The following is a 27,883-nucleotide window of genomic DNA, read 5'->3' on the forward strand; positions in this document are numbered from 1 at the left end:
TCCAAAGGATCACATTTCCCCAGCTTGAAAATATCCAAAAATGGAGATAAGAGAGATAAATTAGAGGAAACAGAAAGAGTCATGTCCTATGATAGTTTTCTTCTAGTTAATCCAAAATATTCATGAGCTAGACAGAGACATACGAACATCTTATATGTGGACATTTCAGAGGCTCCCTACCTGAGCTCTTATCATAATAAAATAATTTTTTTTATTTTTAAAAGCCTGTTCTTTCTGTTTGGTTTGGTTTGTTTGGTTTTGCCTGTCTAGCATTTAGTCACTTTTCTTCTGGGAGCATCACCCTAATTTTCCTGGAGGAAACCTACTATCTCCCATTTGTGTTCAGGAGTTTGGGGAGAGGAGAGCTCCATTCCCAGTGCCAAAGTTACCTGATGTAGCCAGGTTTCCCCAACTGGTACATTTTGTCGCCTGGTCATAGAGGTTGGCTCAGGACTGGTCCTAAGTTGTGTCTGGGCCACTAAGAAGGAGCCAGAGGTCTCTGGGGAAAAGTCGAGCAGCCCTCCTCCCCTGTCTGTGCCTGTAGCTGCATGAGGGGGTGGTAGCAGGGAGACTGTGGGGGAAGCTAAGAGGTGGTAGGGAAACTGACTCCTGACTATTTTGCCAAAGGAGCAAGAATAACCTCACTTTCCCTCTGTGGCCAGACTTGTACTATGAGAAATGCAGAGTTCGGTTCTCTATCTATGGCTACCAAAAAAATCTCAACTAATATAATATTAATAAGTCGAATACAAGAGAGACACACAAACAACCACCCCCTAAATTTTGCAGTGCTGGACTGAGAATCTAATATTAATCTGGAACCTCCTAGGACCTATACTCAGGCCCACATCTTCCTTAGTCTGAGGGAACTCATACTGTTTCTACCCAAGTGGTCCTTCTTCCTGAAATAATCTCTCTGCTCATCTCCATCCAGTGCACTCCTACGCATCCTGCTAAACCCTCCATCACCTCCTCCTCTAGAGTTAGGTGCTGGCTCATCTTGGCTCCCACAATACCAGCCCACAACTCTGTTATCACCTCTGTCACACTCCTTTGTTTCATACCTGACATATGGTGATCTTTTTTATTACCAATGTATGAGATAGTCATAGTCAGTGTAAAAAAAAAAATCCTAATAAAACATGAAGGAACGAGATGAAAAGATAAATCCTCCCTTTCAACCCAGTATTTCTCTCCAGAAGAGATAAAGTAAACATCACCAACACTCAGTATAAATCCATCCAGATGCTTTCAATTGTACTACACTGAAAAGTTTGTCTGTCTCAGGACACAAAAACTCTCCAAAAAATGTGGCTTTACTTACTGTGCAATGGTACTGTGGGGTCATTTGGCCACGATTCCATTTACCGGTTTGTGACCTGGGATGAGTTAATTCAACTCTCTGTCCCTCAGTTTCTGTATCTATAAAATAGGACTACGAGTTGTCACCTATCTCATCAAGTTCTTATGAACATTAAATGAGTTAATAAACTCAAAGTACTTAGGACAGGGCCTGGCACATGGTGGTGCTGTATAAAAGTTTACTATTATTAATATTAGTCTCTATCCTCATTTCCAGCCTTAAACAAAAATTCTGGCTAAGTGAAAATGCATTTCTCTCCATCTGTATAATTTCAAGTGAAGCTTTCTAGTGATCCAGCCCATTTGCAGTCTCTGGCACTTTCTCACTGACATTTCCTCCCCTTAGTAAGACCCACCTTCATCATCACTACAATTTACTGAGTTATTATTTGCCAAGGCATATCTTATCTCATTTTACCCTCCTAATATTTCTATTAAAAAAAATACTGACCAATGTTCGTAGCAGCATTATTCACAAGAGCCAAAATGTGGAAACAACCTCAAACAGGAAAAAACTTGGTCAAGTTTCCCACAACTAGTAAAAGGCATTAAACTCAAGCCTGCCTGACACCTGGGTCTTCTATCTGCCAAATGTGAATTGTACATGCTTAATAAATATTTGTTAGATGTGCGAGATAAAAGCTGTCATGGTGATTATCTTTAATTGTCCCTTCTGCTATGTTTAATCAATGGCTTTCTCGAAACAGGGAGATGGCAAATAATAATCAAGGGAGAATAAGAAAGATGCTAGTGCTATCCTTGTTCACTTCAGGCCCCTCAAACCCCAAAGCAAGGAAAATCCTTGGAGCTGCAAGTCTGGGAAATTTTCCAAGACCATGTACACCACGTTTCCGACTGAACAAGATGGAGTGGGGGTCTAGCAGGAGATATTCCTCCCTCAAAGCAGTAGCCACATTGGTACTTAAAAGCAGTATGAATCAAAAAAATTGGAGATAGGTTCATGGAGTTTTTCTGGGAGTAAAGCTATCATTGTATAGGTGAAAAAACTGAAGCCCAAAGACATAAGAGACCAATCCAATGCTCTCATCCCACTGGTGGTACAGCAGGAGCCAGAACCAGACCTCACAATCCAGACCCACAGACTGTAGTAGGAAGACAGCATGATCCTGGTGTCCTGGATATACACTGGGTCAATCAGACCCCACGTGGATAGCTACATGATCTTGAGCAGGTCACTAAACATCTAGGATACTCAGTTTCTCCATTGATAAAATGCAAATATTAATTTTTTCATTGAGATTAGTATCAAGAATATATGAACCCTCCCCCTAAAAAAATCAGTAAGTAAAATACAACCAATGCAATAGAAGAAGTAGGCAAAAGAAACAGACAATTCACAAAAGAGGAAACACATGGCCAAAAACATATACATGAATTGAAGTTCAATATCATTAGTGCCCAAGGAAATACAAATCAAAACCACAATGGGAGACAACTTTTTTTATGTATCTATTAGTCTGGGAAAAAATTTCAACTCTAACAGTTCCTAACACTGTACTAGATGTAATCTGAAGGCTCTCTGATTCGTTTCTGGTAAGTGTGTAAATTGGTGTGAGCACTTTGGAAAACCAAGATGCACAAGAATGTTCAAAGGCCACTCTGTTAAGAAGAGCAAGAGTCTGGCAATCACCCAAAAGCTCCCAAATAGAAGAGTGAATGAATAAACTGTGGGCTATTCCCACAGTGTAATCACCTAAACCGTTACTGTGGATGAATTACAGAGAAGTACATAATATGGATGGATCTCAGTGAAGTATTATATGGGAAAACCAAGTCTCTAAAGTTAAGTAAAGTGTGATCGTCTTTTATATAAAGTTAAAACGACTAAAATGAAACACACACACACACACACACACACACACACACACTTATGAGTATACACAGATGCATACAGCTGTATAAAGAGGAAATGTAGAGGGTAGTAGACCTGGGGATGAGGACAATGGTTACCTCTTTTGGGGTAGGAGTAGATATGAGTTAGGGTCAACATTTTTGATTTAAAGTCCAGGTCATGAGTGTTTATTGCATTGTTAAAATGTGTAATTTTTAGTGTGTGCCATGGAATCAGAGTCATTATTAATTTAATTCTCCAAACCTAAGGACCAATCATAATGCCAACCAAGATTCCTTCTTGGCAGGGATGCCGTGAGGATTTGGAAGGAGTAGCCCAGCTCTGAAGCACCTTCATAACAGAAGCCAGCTCAGGGGTGGTGCTTGTTACAGTGTATGTGGCTTGAAAAACATCGTGAAAGGAACTAAAGAAAATAAAATTTCCTTTTGCTCCTCCTCCTTCTGCCTCCTGCTTCCATGGATTTTTGCAAATCAGTAATCTCTGGCCTGGTAGATAACAAAATCCTGCTTATTTCCCAAATCTTCACTGAGCTTTTCTGAATAGTAGTCTCTTTAAAGTGACCTGTCTGCACTACCTTCCCTTCAGAATCATAGTTGCATCTCTAGCCCTGTCCTTTTGAAAGATTTCAACTGGCCTGGAATTTGGGTAAAATAAAAGCTGGCTTTCAGCAGGAGAGGGGTGCGTGAGGGGAGGGAGGGAGGCACCGTGTTGACACTGCTCTCCTACCAGACTGGAGGTGAGAGTTTTTTTTTCCTCCCACACAACACAAGGAACAGAGAAGTCATTTAAGCCTTATAAATACTGGCAGGCTCAAAAAGCAAAGTCTCCAGCCTTAAAAACATGTCTCTGTTTCCTTTGGCTAATCTGCAAACCAGTCATACTTTCAGATAAGAAGGTAAACAGAGGGTGGAGGAGATTAAGGAGGACTATCTTGGGCCAGTATCTTTATAGAGAAACTAGGAGAAGAAATGTTACTGGAGTCTTTCCCTTTCAGGGAAAAGAATAGTAGCCAAGCCCATAATAGTCCCAAAACCAGAATGGTGGTAAGAGCAGGCACTTCTCGTTGCACCTTCAAGAAAAAATCAGAACACCAGTGAAGAGTGCCAGACATATTTGCGCCAGATCCTAGTCTCAGGCTCAAAGTCAGGGAACAGGATCAGAAAAACATTGGTCAAGTCTGTAATATATAGAGCTCTAGTATGGAATGGGCAGCCTGGAGAGGTAGCAAGTGTCCAATCTCAGAAAGAAAAAAAAAAGAAAAAAAAATTCCTACCTTCGGTAAGCCCCTCTTAGAAAGGACGCTGAAGAATGTTCTCAAAATAGTAGAACCAGATCAGAAGCCTGAAGGTGGAAGGTATGGAGAATGAGACTGAAATTCTCTGAAACCGAAGGCAGAAGTTTACATAACTCCAGTATGTGTCCACGGCTCCTATTATGTTCTCCAAGAAGCCTGTGACCCTAAGACAGAGAATGAACCCATAGACTAGATGATCTTTAAGATTCCCCTGCCACTCCCACCACCAAACCCCAGCACTTAGAATCCTTTATGTCTCTGAATTCAGGCTGGGGCAAGTAGATACCTTATGACTTAAAGCTGGACCTTAACTGGAATGTAGCCTCTACGAAGGCAAAAATTTCCGTGCATTTGCTTCACTGCTGCAACACCAGTGTCTACAACAGTGGCTGACACTTTCTAGGTACTTGGGAAACATGTGTTGATGAACATGGTTGAATGAACTCTAGCCACAGCCTTTATTTCTTTTTTGTATGTGACCCAAGAACAAATGATGTCTCATCTGGCCGGCAGTGGAGAAGGCTGGGCCTCTCAGCAAATGTTTATCTTTGGACCTTATCTGCACAGATTTAAAGACACCTGAAATTTAATGTCAGCTCCTGATTATTTCATCTGATGGAGCAATGGTAAAAGGTCCCTCCACTCCAAGTCTAGAAAAGAAAGTGTTAATCGTGGCCCCAAACTCCAGATGTATAAAAGACTTCCACTGCCCTGGACTTCAAATCTTCCCATGTTGTTGATATTGAAACCTAATTGTGTTGACCTTGGTCTCCAAGGTAAACAAAGCTTTACAGGGGAAATGTTTGGGTCTCAAGGTTCCTGTTTGCTCCAAGTTTGGACTAAAGGCTGGAATAATGAGCATTTCCATTCATTTCCTTTTAAAGTGCTGCTGATAATGGAGCTAAGAGGACCGCTCAAAATCATCCCTATTGGTCAATTATCAAAAACATTCTCTGGAATACAATCAATACGTCCCACCCCTGTGGAATTTCACTTAGAGGAAATTCCAAGAATTTTACCTCCATGAAGGCCCCAAGATCCTGAGAATAAAAGCAAAGAGAGAAAGGAGAAGGAAAGGTTAAGAAAGAAGAGGCTGACAGACAGCAACGGCTAATCTGAACTGCTGATTTTCATCCTTAAGCACAAAATTAGGCCTCTTAAGTACATTTGCTCATTGAATCCTTTGACAGCCTAAGAGAAAGGTTTCATTTTTTTTCCCATTTAATAGATGAGAAAACTGAGGCCCAGAGACTTGTCCAAAGTCACGCAGCTGAGGTGTGACCAAGCTGGGACTTACGCTAAAGCCTATGCTTTTAACCACTCGTTTGCACTGCCTGTCTTGACGCCTAAATCCTGTTCTCTCTCTTCTCCATGCTTCCCCATCATTTGAAGATGGTTTCTGAGTTAAACTGTCACTTCTCAGGCCTGAGAGAAGAGAAAGCAAGCATATGCAACAAGGACCTCACAGTGGTTCCATGTGGGTGGGTTCTAGATTGTGAAGGCTGGAGATGGAAGTGAGCTCTGTGAGTAGGTCAAAGAGCTTGGCGGGGGCGAGGGCAGGGTTTGAAGTGGGAGAAGGGCATGGCCAGGACTGCGTGTTAGAAGCAGCATACTGATTGTGGCATGCCAATCCACATGGGGCCCCAAGCAAGACAGACACTGCTGGGCTGAGGAAGTTGTCTGGCCTATGGCACTCCCGGAAGAGACAAGCCTGGCCAACCTCAGCCTCGTAACCCAGTCTGGGAAGCTGGCCCCTGTTGGGTTTGGCAAGGAGGCATTCATGAGCTCAGCAGGAGAGAATGCAGAGTGTCCTTGGTTTAGAGAGGAAAAAAGATCTGCCGCACAAGATCACAGCTGGGCTATCACACAGAAGGGCTTTGGCAGAGAGCCTGGGCTACCTTTGTTTCTGACATGCATGGTGTTGCATCCAAACTGGAGTCAGGCTCATCCTTGGCACATGAGGACTTTAAGCTCTGAAAATGAGCTGTGTGAGGCTCACTACTCCAGTGTGGTCCAGGGACCACCAACGTCAGCTTCACCTGGGGGTTCCTCATAAATGTACACTCTCAGATTCCACCCAGACCAGCTGAATCAGAATCTTTAGAGTCAGAGTGCTATTCTATAGCAGGCTTGGACATAGGATCAGAATCCCTGGAGCTACATTTCTTGAATCTGCTTGACATATTAAGCTCCCCAGATGAATTGAATATATGCTGAATTTTGAGAACCAGTACAGGAAACCTGTGAAATGTCCTAAGGACCTCGATGTGATGGCATTCAAACTACATCTTTCAGATGCCTCCTCCACTCAAGAGTGTCACAAAAATTCCCTTTGAGACATCAGTTAATTTGCAGCCCATCTATCTCTTAAAAAAGGATACATGACAGCTTATAAACAGAGCAGGTGGTCAGCAAAGCAGCCTAACAATGGATTATAGGAAAACTCTATAAGCCCACAAGCCCCCAAGCCACCTTTTTCCACATCTGGAGTATTGCAGAACCTAAAATCTCACAACTGGGTTATTCCCATACTTCTTTTAAAAAGCATATTTACATTCAGACTAAGTCGTTGATATCTTTTCAGAGCCTGCTTTTCTGGATGGCAATCTGTAGGCAAGTCACCTCTTTTTACCTCCAAAGAAAATCTCAAATGTTCCACTTCCTTCCACCACTACTGCTGCATCACATCTCGCTTGTATGCCTGCCAAGAACTTCCCAGCTGGTCTCTCTGCTCCTATACTCTTGCCCCACTCTGATCTCTGCCCTACGTAACATTCAAAGTGGTCACTGAAAGAAGTGATTCACTTCATGTCATACTCAGCCTAAAGCTAAGAACTGCCTGTATAAGATTCCGTTAGCTGCTGTAACCAAGTGCCAAAAATATGGTGTCTTAAAGCAACAAACACTTATTGTCTCACAGTTCTGGAGGCCAGAAGTCCAAAATCAGTATCAGTTAAGTTGAAATTAGTCTGTCAGCAAGGTCACGCTCGCTCTGGAGAATCCATTCCTTCCCTCTTCCAGCTTCTGGAGGCTGCCAGCATTCCTTGGCTTGTGGCTCCATCACTGAAATCTCTGACTGTGGGCACATTGCCTCCTCCTCTTCTGTCTAAAACAATTCTCCCTTCACTTCCATCTTTATAGAGATACATGTGATGGCGTTTAGGGCCCACCCACATAAACCATAAACCAGGATAATCTCAAAATCCTCAACTCAACCACATCTGTAAAGTTTGTTTTTGACATAACGAATAACATTTACAGGTGCCAGGGACTAGGATATGGATGCCTTCGGGGATCATTATTCAGCCTGCCACACTGCTTTTCAATTGCACTTGAAAAAATCCAAAGTTTTGAGCATGGCCCCCAGGGTCCTATGTAGCATGACCCCTCCCCACCTCCTGGACCCCATCTCACTCCACTTTCTTCCTATCATAATCCACCCCTCTGATCCACTTTTAGATCTTCAAATAAGTATGTTCCTGCCACAGGGCTTTTGTTCTGGCAGTTCCTTTTGCTTCAAATACTACTGTTCTTGATCTCATTTGCTGAATGAATGAATGAATGAATGAATGTTATATTCCCATGAACTCAGGAAATAAGATGGTAGGAAACAGAAAGCAGCAGCATGAGTAGATATTAACTTTGCCTGTTTCTCAACTTTACCTAGAAAGTTGTTTGGCTAAAGATGCTTCTACTCACTCTTTTTGCAATTGCAAATAGCTACAAATCTTAGTTACTTGTAGACTCTCTGGAAAGGAGTTGCTTTAGATAGTGGTAGCCAAGCTAGAACTGGGCATTGATAGGAAAAAGTCACATGGAACCATCCCCAGCCTCCTTGTTCTTTGAAAAATAAGATAGTCCTAGGTATAGAGAGCTATTTGACATTCAACAGTTTCAATGATGTATCTTCTTCCTGTGGCCATAAGCCGTCACTGTAGATTTTGGTAGCAGTTTTATGAAAGCAACCACTAATGGCTGCATTCTGCTCTAGAGATGGGAGGCCTGCCTGTGGTTAAATGACTTTTAATTATCTCCTGACTCTGAGAGAAGGTCTATTATTAAATGAAACTTCCTGTGTGCTATTATGAGGAAAATGAAGTTCTTTCTTGCCCCCAGAAAGAAGGAATCTGAGTTCTGTACAGTTATACAAATCAATAGCACTTACTATATTATAGTTAGTGGTTGGTCTAGAGTGATCAACTCACCTTGTTCCAGTTTGTCTGAATCTTTGTCCATGAGGATTTTAAATCCTGCATCCCAGGAAACTCCTTAGTCCAGGTAAACTGGAACGTCTGCTTGCCCCAGTGGTAGCTAACAGGATTACCCCTAACACTTGAAGGACCAAGGACAAAAGGGTATAAGTAGAGATCTCTATAGTTTATATCTAAATATATAGAAGTCATAAATCAAACTAACACACTACTAAATAAAATGATTTTCTATCCTCCTACCATGACAAATGTCTTCAAAACAGCCTAGAAGGCCAGATTTGAGCTCTGAGCTCTGGAAGTCCCCTCTGGGTTCTAGTCTACCTCCACCTTCTCTTCCCATACCTAGCTCTGCCTCCCGCCCTCAAGGGGTCTTTCTCACATAAGTGCAAATACTCAAACTTCATCCACATCCCATAAACAACCACCTTCAGCTCCTCCCACCCTCAGGATCTAGGGGTAACTGTAACAAGGTCTGTCCCCACTCTGCTCTAAAAGTAGGATTAGGGCCCTTCGGGCAGGGAACTCTGGGATCCATGGGATCTAAGCCTGGCCTGGAACAGGTGAGTGACCAGAAGGCCAGAGTGGGGTCCCCAGGACAAAAGCCACTCTTGCCTAAGTCTAAAGACAATCCTGGGAGTCACCACTCACTAGAGACCCCTTGAAATTAAAAATCATGGGATAATTTTCAATTTCCAAACATACTACCATGTCCTCCTAGGCAAATGTTAGAGTTGTTCAACCCAGAGAAACAAAGTTTGCACAAAACCTCATAGATGCCCTCAGACTATTCCTAGAAGGAACTAAGGTTCTCACTGGAAGAAATAAAATTATAGTAGAGTAGGGAAAAGAAGTCATAAAGCAAAGAGGATGAACTACTTAGAGAATGGCTCTCCTGCCTGGAGATTGGTAAGAAAAGTATCTGCCACAGCAGGGAGACTGGGAGCTCAAAACCCATCCTTCTGAGTCCATGCTAATGCAGGATTTCTGCTTCCCTTCATGGGATTCACTCTGATAGATGATGCAGACTGTGGTCAGAGTATTAGTAGAGTAAAAGAACCACACACAGAAAATGACTGCTCTGCTCTTATGGCCTTGTTCATGTGAGGGAGGCAAGTGTCAGGCAGCTGGTGTTATGCAAATAACAGCACAGAAGTGATATGCTATGAGGTGGTGGAAAAGATCATGAAGACAGAGAACACTGATGTCATGATGTCAGGGAAGTTGGATTTAGATAATGCCTCTGCCATTTGCTAATGGTAAGACATTAGATGAATTACTTTGCTTATTTGAGTCTTGGTCTTTCTTCCTAAGCAGAATCAAGATCCAAATAGCACCTACCACATCTAATTGGATTATATGTGGTACAAGGATTGAGATCCAGCATATAAAGAATTCAACCAGTGTCTGTAACACAGTAAATGTTCTAAAATATTGCCTACTAGTAATAAGAAAAATGGTAGTAATAGTGGTGGTAGTGGTGGTAGTGGTGATGGTGGTGACAGTGACAGTAATTACACTATTGCACTAGTAGAGTAATACTAGTTGTCAAGAAGAGGTAGTGTCATTGTAGTTATACGGAATTTAGACAGATGAGTTGGATTGTGAGGCTCACTGTTCTTGAGTCTGGAAAGAAAGGAGGCATTTTTAATGATAATGAGATACTGGGTAAAAGAATTCCTTCGGGAAAGGAGATAACTTATGAACTAATCCTGTAGGAACTACAGAATACCAAACAGAACTGACTGGGAGACACATGGAAACATGACTCACTCACGCCTTCATTGAGACTGCATGGCACAAACTCAGCAATGCCCATGAGCACAGAATCGTCACGGGCCAAGTGGGGGACACCAAGAGAAGCTGCTGAGGGAGCTCACGGTTGCATTCGCGGTTGTATAGACTCAAGCTGAGTCACTGTAGCAATTCAGTAACATCTTAAGCGATAGAAGATGGCTCACTCACGGGCAAGGCTGAATCACCACTACCACTAGCAACTATCCCATCCCTGGCCAAATTTAGGTACTACTCAATTTGTAGATGAATCATTTCTAAATTAAGCATGAAGATTTCCAAATTAGCTCAAAATGATCTAACATCTGGACAGGAGATATATATTACTGAGTTGGAGGAGGGGACATAAGAAAAAAATAGAGAGAAGGCTATGTTCTCTAAGAAAACTATTTTCTTTTGAAATATAGGATCTATTTTTACAAAAATGACTGACTCACTTTATTTTTCTGATCACTGAAAAGGAAAGAGAGTGTGTGTAATGGATTGCTTTACAACCAAATAAAGATGTCATGTGGACATTAGGCTTTCTAATTCAGTTTATATTATTCTAGCTGCATTTAAAATGCACATGCGCAGCTACAAGATTGATTCATTTCTCAGTTGGATTGCCTAACGTCTTTCTACTGTTACAAATAACTTCTCGAAAAGCTTTCTCATGTCTTCTGGGATACAGGGACATAGCTCACCTCAGGATGCTCTCTGACCTGGTCACCCCAAGTTCTTGCTCTTGTTCCCGTGGGCTGTGAGCCTCACTGCAGAGCTCTTCTGTCTTCAGGAGTACACTAGGAAGGCCCAGAAGCTCTCTTTGCCCTGACTTCTCTTTGCCCTGCTTTTTGTTATAGGTTTTCCAGTCCCTAAGCACATGGGGGTGGGGGGAAGCATTTATGGTTATTTTCATAAACTCTGGAATCGAACAGACCAGGATTCAACTCCTGGCTCTGCCACTTCACTGCACATGATTACAAACAAGTGGTTTATCCTCTCGCAGCCTCAGTTTCCTCACCTGTGAAATGGAGATAATTAGAATTCCCAACTGATAATTCTTGAGAGGATTAAATGTGATTCTTACTTGTAAAGGACTTGGCTCAGTGCCTAGTTACATGACAAGAGCTTCACAAATGCTAGCTCTTATTCTCTCTAATGGATAAGTATTTGGAGTTATTTATTTAGATATTCTAGAAGTTAAGCCCCTGGAATTTGATGTTTTAGGTAATAAAAAACTGTAATCTCCAGCCAAACTGAACTTTCGCCTCAGGGCCCATGCTTTTCCTATCACAATGCTCCTCATTCATCACCTTTTGTTATAATTGCTTAAGATGAGTCTTCCCCAGGAGATTAGATCCCGTGGATCTTTTTTCATTGCTGCATACCTAACACACAGCAGAGCTCTTGGTACAGAAAGAGATGTGCAATAATTATTTGTTGAATTATTGAAAGACTAAACAGCCAATGAACCAATGGAATGACAGAGTGAATGACTAAATCACAGACCAAATGACTGAATGACCAATTGAATGAATGAATGAATGAATTCATGAATGAATGAAAGAATAGTTGAACTGGTCATCTAAATTCAATTGGATGATTCGAAAATACTTTCCTAGCATGGTAAAAGATATGACCACTAAATAAAGGATTTTAAGTTGGAAAAGTAAGGTTCCTTTTTTTGAAGGAGGGGGGGGATATATAATAACTGTTTTTAAATATCTTAGAGTTCAATTCCCTACCCCCATCACTGATAGGATAGGTGATAATGCCCTATCGGAAAACATTACTCACGCTACACTCACATGGCCCTCAAATTGCACAATCCTCCCAACCTCCATCATAATCCAGGATCTGCTTGACAACTTCTGGCCTCAGCGTGTCTATCTATGTCAGATGACATCATGGCCAAACCATGTGTCTTGGGCTATGAGAACAACTGGGGGAATCAACAGGAAGCCCCAGAGGTTTCACTTTCTAATTTCTGATAACTAGGAATCTTTCCTGAAATCTCCCACCCACCCCTTTCTTTTGGGTGAGCTCATCTAGTCTTTCCAGAAAAGCTGGTCAGTGGCAAAGTATTGCTGGACTTTGTCAGAGGGATTTGGTGTCTTCATACCTTGTTCATCAGCCACAGGACACACTCATCCTTCAGAAGCTCTGGAATTCTGCCCACGGATGTCTGGACATTCTGCTGCATTCCCAGGGGGACTCTTAGAATGTACATAGAAGATCCAAATTATTCTTAAATTATAACCTGCCTCAAACAAACATACTTAAAATGACCATTGAACAGTAATTTGACTATCCTAGCCTCCTTTTAAGAATCTATCATTGTAATGAATGAAATAAGTGAAACACATATTTAATGACATTTTTCCTGGTGTAAGGGAGAAAAAATTCCCAAATCCAGGATGATCAAAACCTTAAAGGTTACTGGGAAGATTTTCTAAGAGAACCAAGCATGGTGACTACCTACACAACAATAATAATTACACAGTTGTCAGGTATAAAGCATTCTCCATGCCAGGCATTAGACCGCATGCTTTCTATACATTAGCATATTTAATCTTCATGGCTGTGCTATGAGGATGGTATTATTTTATGGAGAGATAACTTGAGGTTCCCAGCAGGTACCCAAGCAGGGATATGAAGCAAATTTGCCTGACTTTAAAGCTAGTGCTCTTACACCTCCACAGATTGTACCACAGACCCCATAATAAGAAGGAAAGATGACTGCCAATGGAGTGGAATGGAACAGTGGAATATAACTTAGAACAAAATGGTGCCTAAAATCTAGAGGAAAGAATGGAGGGAAGACCTCATGAACACATGACCAAAATTTTTAATAGATAAGCTGTCATGATGTGAGGAAGGGAGAGCCACTCAAATAAGTTCCAAAGGCTGGAAAGAACAGAAGTGTGACAGCTCTAGGAAGACTAATGTCAGCCCAAGGTAACAAAGCATCAATCATCTTCTAACTATGAGAGTTGTCCAAAATTAATGAAACTGTCTGGTGACAGTAGAAGCTCTTGGACATGGAAAGCATCCAAGCAGAGGGTAGGAAACATCCTGTTGGGTTTCACAGGTGAGGATGGGATATTTTTGAGGTCCTTCCAACTCCCAGTCCCTCTGTTTGCTTTGGTAGATGCTCACTAATCATCTAAGAAGGTTCACCCTTGCCTGCATTCAACCACCATCACTGATATGCATGTAAAAGAATCTATGTAGAACCAGTCCAATGTGACAGTTTAATCTTCTTGTGGATAGAGGAAGCAATAATGGGGAACTGTTATTCTGAATCTACTTATGATAAACAAGGAATAATTGGGTGAGCATTAAAAGGGAGAAAAATCTTGATAGATGAAAGAAATTATGGGTGTTATTGTGTGCCAAGAAATGGGCTGGATTTTACGCATGTTCCTTCACTAAAGCTAGGTACCACCCTCTTGAGGCAGGGCTGATAATTTCCATTTGACAGCTGAAACAATCGAAGAGAGAGGTGAACTTGCATATGACCACAAAGCTAATAAATAGTAGAACCAGGGTTTAAACTCAGATATGCCAGACTTCAAAATCTCAGTCTTTTCTCAAACGATATGCTACCAAACCCAGTGAGGGGATGCTGAGGGGGACATTGAGAGAATGGTAAGTAGGACAGGCAAATTTTGATGCCTGGAAAAAGGAATAGTAAGGCTGAAGCATGGAGTAAGGCATAAGGAAGTAAGTCAGAATGAAATGCTCAGACAGATCAATTTAATCACTGAGTAAAGGCACAAAACAGAGGAAATGGATCAAGCTAGACATCACTTCCTTCACAATTTGGTCTATTTTTAGCCTTGAGCCCAATCCACAGAACTGGTCCCAAATCACAAATGATATTTAGGACCTCAGACATTTCTATCTTACCACAACCCACATGTCAACTTAGCCCCCAAAGGTAACATACAGAAACATCTTCGCTATTTTTTTCTTCAGAGTACAGGATGATTTTAATATTCCATGGGGAGATGTTACCAAGTAATTCTGGTTGATAAGGCTTTGGAAAATTAAAATGCCAACATGGTAAACAAAATGGAAAATGTGATAATGAGGAAAGATGTTAATGACAGTTTTTAACTATACCAATTTTTATCTCTTCTCTGTCTCTTCAGTTCTAAAAAACAGGATGCCGCAATGCTCCGGTTACCCCTCACAATTTAGAGATTTTCTGATGGGTTGGGCAGGCCTAATTTTCCCCCATTACCTCGTGAATAGACTCTTATTCTAAAACTGAATTATATTTTAAATAATCCCCATAATTAGGTTGTTGAGAGCTCCCTACAATTAGATCACAGGTGTTATGTGTATATGTGTGGCCGGGGGAGATAAAATGTTTTTTATTTCCGTGCTAGGGACCCAGACCCTATCATGCAGGGATTACACATGATCAGCAAAGTGTGACACATGGTGGACACTGCAAGAAATGGTTGCTGATGCTTCCGTCATCATTTTCTATTTCCTTATCAGTACCAACTTTGTAGTCTAGCACACGTGGTCCAAATTCAGGTTCTGCAATCAGCTATGTGACTTTGGGAAAATTACTTAATGATCTAGGGCTCAGTTTGTTCTTTGGTAAAATGGGGATAAGATCACCTGTTTCAGGAAAGTGTTGGGAAGACACAGTAAAACCACCCATGGATAGAGCCTAGCAAAGTCATGTTGGTGCTAGCTCAGAAATGGCACTTGGTACCAGTTATCCTGGGCATGTCTCATGAAGCTTAAAAATCCCCCCTTAGAAGGCCACTATAAACTCACCACCCAGCCGGCCCCTCTCCAGGCTAGTGTACCCCTCCCACTACCCCCATCCCCAAAGGTCAAAATTATTCTTAGACTAGGAACTTGTAACTTCAGTATTGCCCCTAATCCTATTCAATAGGCTTTCTCCTTAGCAAGTCACAGCAACACCTCTCACTTTCAATGGGCACGTAGAACACTGAAAGTATTTTGCTACATCTTGGCTGCAAATTCCATGCTGGTTAGCAAATTACAGTAATTCAAGCTTAGGATGAGAGTCCAGCTCAGCAAATTACTCCATGTTCCCTAGTGTCTCACACTCCAGCCTCATCCCCAAAGGCTAATGTCTAGATTCATATTAGCTGGAACCCTGGCATGAGACCACTCTGCATTTGGGAAGGCCGTCAGCACTTAGATCATGCTCTTGCATACAGCCTCATACTCACTCATCACAATAGGCCCAGTTTTCACAGATGAGGAGAACGAGACACAAGGGAGTCAAATGCCTACAGTCATTGCCAGTGGCTAAAGGAGAACTCTTCAGTCAATCTCATGATGCAAGAGCAGCTGGCAGACCTGCCCAGGAGAAGGCCCTCAAACTTGTCTTGCCTCCCCCAGCACCTCTAACTGGCTTTCCTATTCCAATTCATTGCCAAGTCCCAAATCCTTTTAATTCACATGTCAAAAGCCAAAAAGACTATATAAGAAACACACATGCAGTCTATATCTCAACATCCTAGTAAAGGCTGCACTGACATCACCTTTAAACCTCACTTTTGTATTTGTATGGGTCAGGGTCCTTAGTGGAAACTCCAAGGGGAAACTGAAGAGATTTTTATGAAGGGGCTATTAATGAAGGAGAAAACAGGGTTCAGTGAACTCACTAGGAAAGAGGAAACACCCTGGAGCCAGTGACAGCAGGAGGCAGGGACCACCCTAGGACTGATGGGAACAAGAGAGAGAATTGTCCCAGGCTGACATGAGCTATGGCTGTAGGTAGAGGAGCACCACCACCTTCGAAACTCAGGCCAAACAGGGGGTAAATTGGGGGATTAAGTACACCCACCTCTGAACTCCCACTGGAGCCTCCTGCTGGCTGAACTCTGGAAAGACAGCGAAGGAGTCTGTTGCTGTAGTCTGGGGCCAGCCTCCCAGACACAGCTGGAGGGGGAGAGAAGGGGAAGAAGTTAATCTGGAGGGACACAGTGGACATCCATAATGGTCCCCAAAGGCTAGAGTCCTGTTTCTCCACCTTCATTCAGGCTAAGCCCTCACTCTGAAGCCCAGCGTCTGTCTCCTCAGTGATCTCAGATGGGTTTGATCCCAACCAGATGTGAGACCTTGAGCAGAGCTTTGGTTTCTCCCCTGTGAATAAGAATCACAACATCTACCACCTGGGGTTGTTTTAAGGATTAAAACAATTTAACCTCACAAAGAACAAAAACAGCATGTGGAAAATACCAGGCATGTGGATTTTCTGCATGTCTGCTACCCAGACAGCGACTGCTCTAGTTCTGCCGCAGAAAACCGGGTGATAGAGATTTATGCGCGCTCTCACGTGCGCACGCGCTCGCGCTTGCGCTCTCTCGCTCTCTCGCTCTCGCTCGCTCTCACGCACACACGCACACACGCACACGCGCGCGCGCACACACACGCACACGCGCGCGCGCGCACACACACACACACACACACACACACACACACACACACACAAACTGAGAGGATGGATAAGCTGAGTATAGCATTAAATATTACACTTATATATAAATTAAATATGCAATATGGTTCAATCCTCCAGGACCATAACTAGAAGCCTCTCCTGGATAAGAGTAAATGCTACTTTAAAAAGGAGATACTTAACTCATGTAACTTATTGCCCCAGGAAGCTTTAAGAATTAAGAGAAGTATTTCTTTTAAAAATAGATACCAAACTTCTTCGCTCCAAGAAATAGCAGAGAATTAACATTTAAAACAGACCCAAGAATGATAGTGTTCTCTATGTTGTGCATCAAATGGCCACAAACTTACCAGCTTAGAACAATACTCATTTATCATCTGATGGTTTCCATAGTTTCCATCAATTAGGAGTTCAGACATGGCTTAGTGGGGTCCTCTGCTCATGGTCTCACACATTCCAGGTGTCTGCTGGGGCTGGGGTCTCTTCTGAGGTTTGGGGTCTTCTTTCTTGCTCACATAGTTGTTGGAAGAATCCATTTCCTTACAGATGTAGAACTCATGGTAGCTTACTTCTTTAAGGCCAGCAGGACTGATGTAGAGGTTTTTCCTGTCTCTGACTTCTAGATCCTCTATTAAAGGGCTCATCTAATTAAGTTATCCTCACTAAGGATGATCTCTCTTTTGATTAATCTATCAGAGACCTTAATTACATTTGCAAAATCCCTTCACTTTTGCCAGAAGACACACCATAATCATAGGAGTAAAATCCAACACCTTTCCCTCATTCTATTGGTTAGATGCAAGTTCTAGGTTCCACTCAAATTCACAGGGAGGGGACGATACAAGCACCTGGGTCATTGGGGAGGAATCCTGGAATTCTGCCCACTACAGATAGTTGTAAATGAACATCCAGATACACTTTTGTAAGGTAGAAGGAATAAAGTTCAATATCCTCATTTTTCAGAGACTTAGAGACTCTTAAATATATTGCCCGAATCACTGAGCTTGCCCTTACAATGGAGCTAAAACACACAGAGATTTTCTGGGTCTAAATCTTGTGCTCTTTCCACTGCCTCATTGACTTGGCAAAGAAGGGAATGGCTCCATTACACCACAACGTGGGACATGTATCTGGTCTGCAGAGCAAATGGATTACTTGCTCCCAGTATATAATAATAAATTTGACTTGTAAGTGATCCTGCAGATAATCGTCAGCCATACCATTTTTAGCAGATGTAGGATCAAAATACAGGGTTCTAGACTCCTGATACAGCTCTCCTTCACAATGAGCAGATCTCCTTATGTCTTGCACTGTCCCTATCAAAGACAATCTATGAGGCAGAAAATACTTGGGTCCAACAATCATGTTTTGTTTTTATCCAGATGTTTCGGCCTTAAAGGCAAAGCCTTTCTCAATCTAGGAGATCATCCAAAAATCTGGAGAAAATTAGATAGTTATTCTAAAATTAAAGTTACTTTAAGAATGGCAAGAAAGAAAGCAAAAATTTTAAATTGTGAACAATTCACATATATATGGAACAAATGATGGTACAAGTTGATACAAATTAAAATGTTATGTGGTTCATGGTATATTTATATCAATTAATACACATTAAAATATACTATGTGACTCATGGATTATTTTTATCTACCTACTCTTAAGTGTAGAGTGTTTTTAATGAAGACAATCTGTTTTAAAAGAGCATAACCAAAGAAATCATCACTCAACTAAGCCATGCTTGCTACAGTATAACAACAACAAAAAAAATCATCGATGTGAGCTAGGATTATTGGGGATTTGCTAAAGTGTCTGGCATAAACCCAAAAGATCTGGGTTCAAGGTTTTGCTTGGTCTTTCTAGCTTTATGACTTTGGGCAAATCACTGTCCCTCCCTCCCAGTGAAGTGCTTGAAACACATAATAAACCAGACACTCAGCTATGGACTCCCAGCCTCTTGGTCTGACTATCTGATAATGAGAGGTTGTTGGTTACCAGCCAAGCTTCTATTAGTACTTCTTGGGTGTCCTCACTAAGAGTTAAAGAGTAAATGGGATATTACCACTCCCCTGCTAAAAACTCTTTAACTGCCCTATCTGATATGGTAGCCACTAGCCACATATAGTTATTGAGTGCTCTGTCTGATCTCAACTGAAATGTCCTGTAAGTATAAAGCACACACCAAAGATGCTGCATTTCAAAGATGCAGCATGAAAAAAAGAATGTAAAACATCTCAATAACATTTTTTATCAATTACAGGTGGAAATGACAATACTTTGGATATATTGGGTTAAATAAAATATATTATAAGTACTTTATCTGTTTCTTTTTACTTAATTTTAATGTAGCTATTAGAAATTTTAAAATGACATGTGTGGCACACACTGTATCTCAGTTAGAAAACATTAATCTATAGTTTCCCACTGTTCTCAGAAAAAAAAAAAATTTAAGCCCCCTTAGTGTGTGTGACTCACAGGGTCCACCCAACACAATCAAATCCCTGCCTACCTCTCTCATTCCTCATTCATTCTCCCCATCCCTGCTCACTCTCCAGCCATACAGATCTTATGATCCCTCACACATAGCAAGCCCATGCCCACCTTAGGGTCTTTGTGCTCATGACTCCATCCTTCTGCAATGTTCCTTCCATGGTAACTCTACTCATAGCTGACTCACTCTCCTTCTTCAGGTGTCAGTTCACACGTCACCTCCTCCATCAGGCCTTCTTGGACCACCTGATCTGAAGCGATCACACATCCAGTGAATCTCTTCTCCATTTGTTTTCTCTGAGGCATTCATCACCACCCTTAGTTACCTTTTCTAATTAGCTATTCACCTGCTTAATGTCTGTCTCTCCCTACTAGAATAGAAGCTATGTGAGGGCAGGAACCTTTCCTGTCTTATTCACTGTCTATCATATCTGAAGCTCAGTGCCTACAAACACTCAGCTTGATGTTTGTTGAATGAATGAATGGTGAAAAGAACATGAGACTCAGAATCAAAAATCCCAGTTAGGACTAACTGGTGATAATGATGAGAACAATACTACCATCTCATACCAGGTGTTTACTCTTTTCTCTGTATTCATCCTCAAAACTTCCAAGGTGGGCAGCATGTTAAACCAGTTTGTAAATAATCAGTATAACATAATTGAAAGGATTCAGTCTGGAGTTAGAAGCCCTGAGTTCAAATTTCAGTTCTGCCATTTACTGGCTATGTGACCTTGGATAGAGCCTTTAACTGTCCCCAACCTCCATTTTCCCCCAGAGTGACTGTCTTGAACTTCAAGTAAGATACAGCTTTGTCAACCAGAGAACCTCAGTGATATTTATTAGACCAAGACGTTCCTGAAGGGGATAGATTCTTTAGTTACCTGGGTGTCCCCAAAACCTAGCACAGGGCTTGGCTTAAGAGGTGCCCCCAAATGGCTTGCTGGATAAATGAAGCTTCTAATAAGTCCCAGCAATGAACCTTGGGGAATTCTGAACTCTCTATTGTTCCAACTTGGAAAAGACATCTCATTTTCTACCAAAGAGAAGCAAAAAGGCTTCAGAGCTGGAGTGAGGCTGTAGTATAATGGCCACATTGTCTCCATTTTCCAGAAGTTGCAAACTACAGGAGTCTGTCCAGGTTTCCAGTCAAGACTCTGACTATAGGTCCCCTGGAACATTTGGCTTCAGAGTGGGGTTTAAAGTGTCATCCTCAGCTAAGGAGAGAGCAAGCTCTAGCAGGGAGCAGGGATCACCTTTCTGCCCATGACGGGTTCTTTTCCAGAAAGAAAAGAATGGACCACCTCAAGCAGTAGCTCCTGATTCTCACATTCTGAGAAACAGCCACATTATCTGCCTCCTGAATTGAAAATGGGGCCAAGGATAAAAATAAGAAGAGGAGAAGGTGGACTGTGTTTGGAACTAACAGCGTTAAAGTTTAAAACATTAGAATCATTGCATGGAACAATGATTTCTCAAGATGGGGCATGAAGGATGGCTGGGGAGTGGGAAATGACTTCACTGGGAAGGTTTCTGCCTAGTTTGCAAAAGATAAAGCTTGCCTTTGTTATTCTCCTGGCTTCTGTTCCCATACCTCTGAAACATAAAGGCTTCCAGGCATGACGTCCTAGTAAAATACTATTGTTCCTAGGATTTGCTCCTGAAAGGGCTATTCACTTGGAAACCTCTCTCAGGCCAGGCTTCTGTTGGCCACTGATTATTTACAAACTGGTTTAACATGCTGCGCACCTTGGAAGTTTGGACAAACTAGGTGTATAGCACTGCACCATCTCTACCTAGTCCCACCTTGCCCGCTCACTGCTGATTAAAAGCCAGACTCCAATCTTCCTTCATTTGACAAATGTGTTCTGAGGGTTTATCACGTGCTGGTGTTGGGGCTCTAGCTGGGAGCAAGGAAAACAAACATCAATTAGAGTGGAAATCCAAGAAAGAAAAAGGCCATTCCTTGTTTTAGAAAAGGGGAGTCATAAAAATAAAGTTCTTTCCAGCAATGTGAAAAAGAAATCACAATTTGGAATCACTGGTCAAGATTTGGGATTGCTGGAGATAATGATGTGTTGATGTGTTAAGAACAAGGTGGAGGAGGCTTTGAGAAAGAAAGCACCTCCAATAAAAAAAAAAAAAAAGTTCTAGAATGTGACTTGCAGCTTCCCCCTTCCTCTAAGTCAGTCACACATAATGTATTTTGAAACCAGCCTTCACTCACCCTACAGCCTGGTTTTATTTTAGCCCACTGGAGCCCTGGTTTATGGTAGGGGGCACTGTCAATGGGGTGGCTTACAGGATGAAACCCTCATGACAAACAGAGCAGTTTTCTCCCCAGGATGAAAAGGGCCTTATGTTTAGTCCTCTGTCCAAGCAGGGAAAATGCCTCTGGGAACCCAGGTCTGTGGAGCTGGCTCAGTAGAGGGATGTGGATTTATAGACAGACAGCACCGTACAGGGAGGGAAAACTGGCTGATGTCATTTTATAGGAGTTGTTATGTTAGATGTTGCAGTACCAATTTCCCAGATTGTGACTTTTAATCCTGTGCGCCTTCTCCCCAGGTGAGTTCTCACTCTCTCAGGTTAAAGTCTTCCTGAAGAGCTCAGCTTTAGAGCAGCTTCCTTCTCTGATCCTATTTTTGTATCTGCCAAATGAGAATGATCGTCATTATCATCATCATAGTAATAATACCTGCGATGATTACCAGGATACAAGAAAGATGACAATAGGAGTGAAGATGTACATCTTGGCATTTATAAAACCAGGATATTCTTCTTTTCCTCAGTGAATCATAAGGATTTACACCAGAGCAAGTTATGAAAGGCATGAATAATATTTTACGAATATTAAGTTTAAAAAAATCATAAATTCACTGGACTCTCACCTCCTCTCTGGTGCTTGGAGAACTTGCCCAGGTTTGGGAAAAGTTAGCCGGCCAAGGCAACGCTGCTGCATACCGCCTTCCTCCCCACTCTCCTCACACCCACCTAGGACAAGGCAGAAAGGGTGGGAAGGGGAACACAGCTCAGCATTTATTTTTGGATCCAGCTCACTAAAAATACCTCGGCCTTCCTGTTTGATGACTCTCCCTTTTGACCTGAATGAATTGCGGGACCCAGCAGGACGCCCCACCCTCTGCTCGTTGTCCTTTAAAGGAGAAGGGCGTGGAGACGGATTCCTGCAGCCGCTCAAGGGACAGATGTGAGGCCGCGGCCGCACTGACGTCACGGCCGCGCGCTCTCTCTCGGCTGCGGCCTCCGGCCCAGCGGTGGCCGCCCAAAGGGAGGGGGGAGCCGCGCGCTGGGATTGGTTGGCCAAGTGCGAGCGCCCGCATGGATTGGCTGGCAAGGTTTTAGAGGGAGTCCCACTCTCCAATTAAAGGGCCCCGCCGCGCCCCGCTGTGCGCAGAGCTCCCCCTAGGCCCGCGAACCTGGCCATTCAGCCACCGCTGTCCCCGCTGCGCTCCCTCGCGCCTCTGCGTGAGAAGCTGGCGCTGTTTTTCCAGCCCAGAAGAAAATGGCAAAGGTGGCTAAGGACCTAAACCCAGGAGTTCAGAAGGTGAGCTGTGATCTGTCTGTACTTACCCAGATTCTTTCTTTTCCCCGTTTCCCTCTCCCATGTGTTCCCGGAGACTTACCTAAAAGTAAGAAGAAAACTTCTTAAATTACAAGACTTCACAGAAAACAAAAAAGTTGGGACTACTTGTTTGAACCAATAGGCACACCCCCAAAATTTACTCTTAAAGGCCATTGTGTAAAGTATTTGCAAAGGATCTTAGTTCTTTGGTGATGCTAATTAAAATTTAAATAAGTAAAACCTTTTTTAAAAAATGCTAATTCTATGGTCTGTAGGGGGAAAACCTCCCTTCCCCTCTCCTTTCCCCTTCCTGTGATTGAGGTGAAGGTTCCAGGTTGGTGTGAAGTGTGGGTGGGTGGGGGGACGTGTAATTTTTGCTCACAAGAAATTTTCTCCTTTTGCTGTCATCCTAGTGTTTTGTGTTACACACACACACACGCGCGCGCGCTCACACACACACAAGTTTCTTCAGTGGCTGATGTTGGCAATGGCAGTAGTTCCAGGACAGGGAAACTAATTTCTGTCCCTAGGGTCTGCATGTTTTGTTTTGTTTTGTTTTGTTTTGTTTTGTTTTCAAGAAGGGCTAACTGGGGCCTAAAAGGGCAAGGGTGAATTACCCAGGGGCCTGCAGCTATACCTGCAGCTCCAATACCCACCGGTTACTTCCCTGAATGCTGTTGGGAATGGGTACAGGCCAGAGGCAGAGGACATATGAACTGGAAGAGAGCCAAGTGACAGCCTAGGCCAGTGGAGAAACTGAGGCCCAGGGTCACAGAGAGTTGGTTCCATCAGGCAGCAGAGCGTAGAGAAAGCCTTAAGCATTGAAACCCTGGCCATGACACTTCTTAGCAGCACTATATTGACCAAGTCACTTTTCTGAGCCCTTTTCCTTGTCTCCAATGTGGGGATGATAGTCCCCTCACAATGTACCAACAGTGCTGGTACATTGTGGGTTAGTATCCCAAAGCAATATATTTAAAAAAAAAAAAAAAAAAGGTCTAATTGGCTTTATTGAAAGATTCATTCATGAATCAGGCAGCACCCTATCTATTAAATAGAGAGGGGCTCCAAAAAGTTCCAAATCAGTCATTTTAAAACTGATTTCAGGGGATTTGGTCTTGCAGGGCAAAGTCTTCCTTAGACATCTAACATTACCTGTAGGATAGAACTGAAAGGGGGAAAAAACGAAACTATTGTCCAAATCAAAATAAAATGCAAACCAGCCACTTAGGGGCGCAGCATTTATGCTTCTTATTTATAGCTGTGCCATTGTACCACTGACCTTCCCCAGACTCCCACACAGAGTCCAGAGGACCCTTCTGAATGTGTACACCAAGTCAGACTTCCTCAGGACATCTCTGGAATGTACCATGCCCCCTTACATTTGCCAGACTATTTGCAGAATCGAGTCATCTCTCCTTCTATGGAATTCTCATAACACTTCAAACCATGGTACGATACCTATTAATTTCTACCTAGTAGTGAGTTAAGCACGCACTGCTCTTATTTCTCTACACTCTTTCCAAATTCCTTGAGGGCAAAGCTTTCTTGCTTATCTCTGTTCCAAGACAACATGCCATCCACAGTGGGACTTATACCACAAGTGAACCCCCTAATATCCATCTAGCCAAGACCAGAACGTTCATGAACAGCACATTTTGTGTATTGTTGTTTTTTAATTTGTTGTAGCACCAGGATATTTGTGTCTGAACTTACTCCCCAAATTCAGTTGAAGTAAAAAGTTCAGGGCTAAAGAGGGAGAATCACGCTATCCTCTGGAAAATCAGATGATTTGGGGTGGTTTTAGCACAAGCTGGCTGTCGGTTGTTGTATGGGGTGAGGCAAGGTACGTGGAAAACCCTCTCAGTGAAAGACTAAGGCACCACCTGGAGGAAGTCTTGTTTTGTTTGCTTTTATAATTTGCTTTTATTATTATTATTATTATTATTATTATTATTATTATTATTAAAGTATAGTTAACCTACAGTGTTATATTAGTTTCAGGTGTAAAACAGCAATATATGTACCTTATAGCAATTTATATACCTTACAATGTGATCTCTGTGATAAGTCTAGTAGTCATCTGTCACCATACAAAGTTATTACAATATTCTTGACTGTATTCCTATCTTATTTTTATTTTTCTTTGCATAGGAGAGTGTGATGATCTGAGTTAGAGGTAGAACATGTTCTCCTTCTTGTTTCCTCTCGTGCCAACTTCCTTGGCCTGCAAAGGGTTTATTTTTTCATTTAGATCCAATTACAGGCTTAGAGAAAGAATGTGGTGGGTAGAGATGAAAGGGCAGATATTTTTTACCTCTTGGGACTGTGACAGTCAGGAAGAAGATCACCGCTCTGTAGCTTAACCAATGTCTTCAACTCAAAAAGTTGAGGGAAAGGAAAGGAGTGGGGGAGAAGCTCTCCCTGCTGAGGGTTAAGGCAATGATTAAACACTTTGTCATATCAACAACATGCTGAAAAGCTTTTATTGCATATTTATGTTTTAAATCTGCATCAATGGGTGTTTTATAACATTTGGCTTCAGGATGCATAATCACACTTAGGCATTTCCAAAAGATTCCACGGACTCTTAGAGCTGCAAGGGACCTATTTACAAAATGAGAAATGGTTTAAATGGCATACAAGCTGTTTTCACTGCCCTGCCCCCAAGGGGAGGGGGTGCAGGGAATTACCAGCAGCTGGAAAGCCATGAAAAGGTCTTCAAGAGAGAACATAAAATCCAAAAACTGGAGTAGTCTTAGAGGTCATTTAACCAATCCCAGACAGACTAAGGGATTTACCATAGGTCACATGCATAGTCAGCGGCAGAGCTTAGGAACAGTTCCCTACCTCCTCTCATCTGTGCTAAGTCAAAGGCTTCCATTGGGTGGATGCTCTTGAGTTACCATTTGTTTTTCTACTGGGAAAGAGGTTTCCCAGCACAGTGAATTCCCTGAGATTAATTAAATAAATAGCCAACATTCCTTGGGGAAAAAAAGGCCTTGAAAGCCAGATGCTGTTTCTCTTGGTGGAATCAATAATTATTATGGGTTTGTTCTTGTGTTGTTTAAGTGTATTTAAGAATACTGATTACTAGTATTCTGGTAATCAGATCTGGATTCAAATCCCAGTACTACCCCTTACTAGCTATGTGCTCTTGGACAAACTAATTAACATCTGAGTCTGTGCCCTCACCTCCCAAGGTAGCTGCGACCATTAAATGAAATGACATATATAAAGGAGTTCAGCTCATGAGCTCTCAGATAGAGTTAGCCATTATTATTGTGGGTAGTGGTAGTATATTTCTATGAGTATGTGAATGCTGAAAAGAGTCTTTGGTGAGTGAAAGACATTTTTCTTTATGACCATCCCATCTGAAGAGCAACTAATTTTCATTCAGCTGAACCAAAGTCTGTTGCTCAGCCTTGATAAGCTAGGACAATGAGTAATAATCATGTCTTTATTCTAGCCTACCAGATAAAAAAATCTGCTTCCACAGAACAGAGATTACCAGTCATTGAACATTTCACTCTGCAGTCATAAAATTTTAGTCCCAGAAGGGAATGTGGAGCTCTTTTCACTTCTTAGATAAGGAAACTGAGGCCCAGAGAGGTCAAACACCTCACCAAAGATTGCTAAGAGGGTGTGCTGAAGGCTTTTAGGCTCTGCAAGAATACAAGCCCTTTGGCTGCCAACGAGCCATTTGAAGGTATTTAGAAAGGACTAGAACAAAAAGATCTAAGAGCATGTTCACTGTTGACTGAGTACGTGCCAATGGACTGGCTCCAAAGGGTTCTATTTTTCACCTCTCAGCACAATGTCGGAGGAGCATTAAATGATAGTTCTTCTAAGTGCATTCATTGCCAGGTTCAGCTGGGTGTCTCCCTCTATCCTCTCCACATCACATCCCTCTTGGCTTTCCTGTCCTTCAGCTTTCTCCTCCCATCTGTACTCAGCCCTTCCTGCTTTCACCTCCAGTTCCTGCAATGTGCAAAACTGCTGGCACGTTGCCTGGGCAAGCCGATCCAACATAAACATGGTTCCTCAAGAATTGTCATTGGCTCCTTCAATCTTAAAAATATATTAAGCTGTCACTTAAAGATTTTAATAGCCAAGGTACTGGAGACATGCCCATAGGTGTATATAAGCAACTTGGCCCAAAAGAAAGCCTTATTTAAAAAAAAGAAAAGAAATTATCCAAGTCCTTATTAAAAGATGTCCAAAACAGATGCTGAAGTCATTACTTCGTAATTGCAGATGCTTGTCATATTGTGCAGAGGTGTCTGAATATGTGGGGTTGGAGGCTAATGGCTGACTTTCACCAGTGCATCCACGATGTGTGGTGGTGGGAGGAAGGGAAAGGCTTAATCACAGAGCATCTCTAGGCTTTAATTTAAGCCATCTCAGCTCCAAGACCTCCTTGCCCAGGGCTTGCAGCAATTCTACAAGTAGGACAGACAAGTTTGGGGAAAGACAAAAGGGAGGAAGGAAAGACACCTCAATTCACACAGGGAACTTTGACATTTTCTCACATCTTATCTCCTTTAGCCTTAAGACTACCATAAAGAAAGATTAGTGTCCTTTTTATATGAGTAATTTAAGTCTGAGGGTTTAAATGACTTGCCTAAGATCATATGATGGCAGATTAGGAACACAAACCCAGTCTTCTCTATTCCAAAACTTAAGCTCTTTTCACTACAAGAAAAAACAAGGCTTTCATCAGAAGCGGAAGTCTGGTAAAGAAGGACTATGACTATTACTATGAGCTTCACAGAGATCAAAGTCTCTGTTCAATTCAGGAACTGCCCAGTATTTGCCAGATGTTACCAGGCATCTGTACCTC

The 27,883-nt window shown here is 42.2% G+C and overlaps 2 protein-coding genes and 1 long non-coding RNA gene across 7 annotated transcripts in view; 1 reads left to right on the plus strand and 2 right to left on the minus strand.

Annotated features, from left to right (window-relative positions):
• Positions 1 to 27,883, minus strand: part of SSUH2 (ssu-2 homolog) — a 311,599-nt gene that overhangs the window by 165,288 nt on the left and 118,428 nt on the right. The gene's annotated exons all lie outside the window — the stretch shown is intronic.
• LOC107505038 lies at positions 4,700 to 22,539 on the minus strand. Of its 5 annotated transcripts, none has more exons than XR_004950374.1 (6): positions 22,349 to 22,539; positions 21,980 to 22,108; positions 17,321 to 19,708; positions 16,359 to 16,453; positions 11,218 to 12,729; positions 4,700 to 8,861 (listed from the first exon to the last, which is right to left on the minus strand). It is a non-coding gene; the product is annotated as an uncharacterized LOC107505038 (long non-coding RNA). The 5 variants fall into 5 exon arrangements; XR_004950376.1 differs by having other exon boundaries at positions 17,321 to 17,509; positions 19,569 to 22,108; XR_004950375.1 differs by having other exon boundaries at positions 17,321 to 18,406; positions 19,569 to 22,108.
• LMCD1 (LIM and cysteine rich domains 1) overlaps positions 22,855 to 27,883 on the plus strand; it is a 53,946-nt gene continuing 48,917 nt past the window's right edge. The window contains exon 1 of the mRNA XM_016134866.2: positions 22,855 to 23,022. Coding sequence (XP_015990352.1) covers positions 22,981 to 23,022 — 42 coding nt within the window. The 5' untranslated portion in view covers positions 22,855 to 22,980. The remainder of the gene's footprint in view (positions 23,023 to 27,883) is intronic.

Source organism: Rousettus aegyptiacus, unplaced genomic scaffold, assembly GCF_014176215.1.
Source record: "Rousettus aegyptiacus isolate mRouAeg1 unplaced genomic scaffold, mRouAeg1.p scaffold_m13_p_4, whole genome shotgun sequence".
In the NCBI taxonomy this organism is placed as follows: domain Eukaryota; kingdom Metazoa; phylum Chordata; class Mammalia; order Chiroptera; family Pteropodidae; genus Rousettus; species Rousettus aegyptiacus.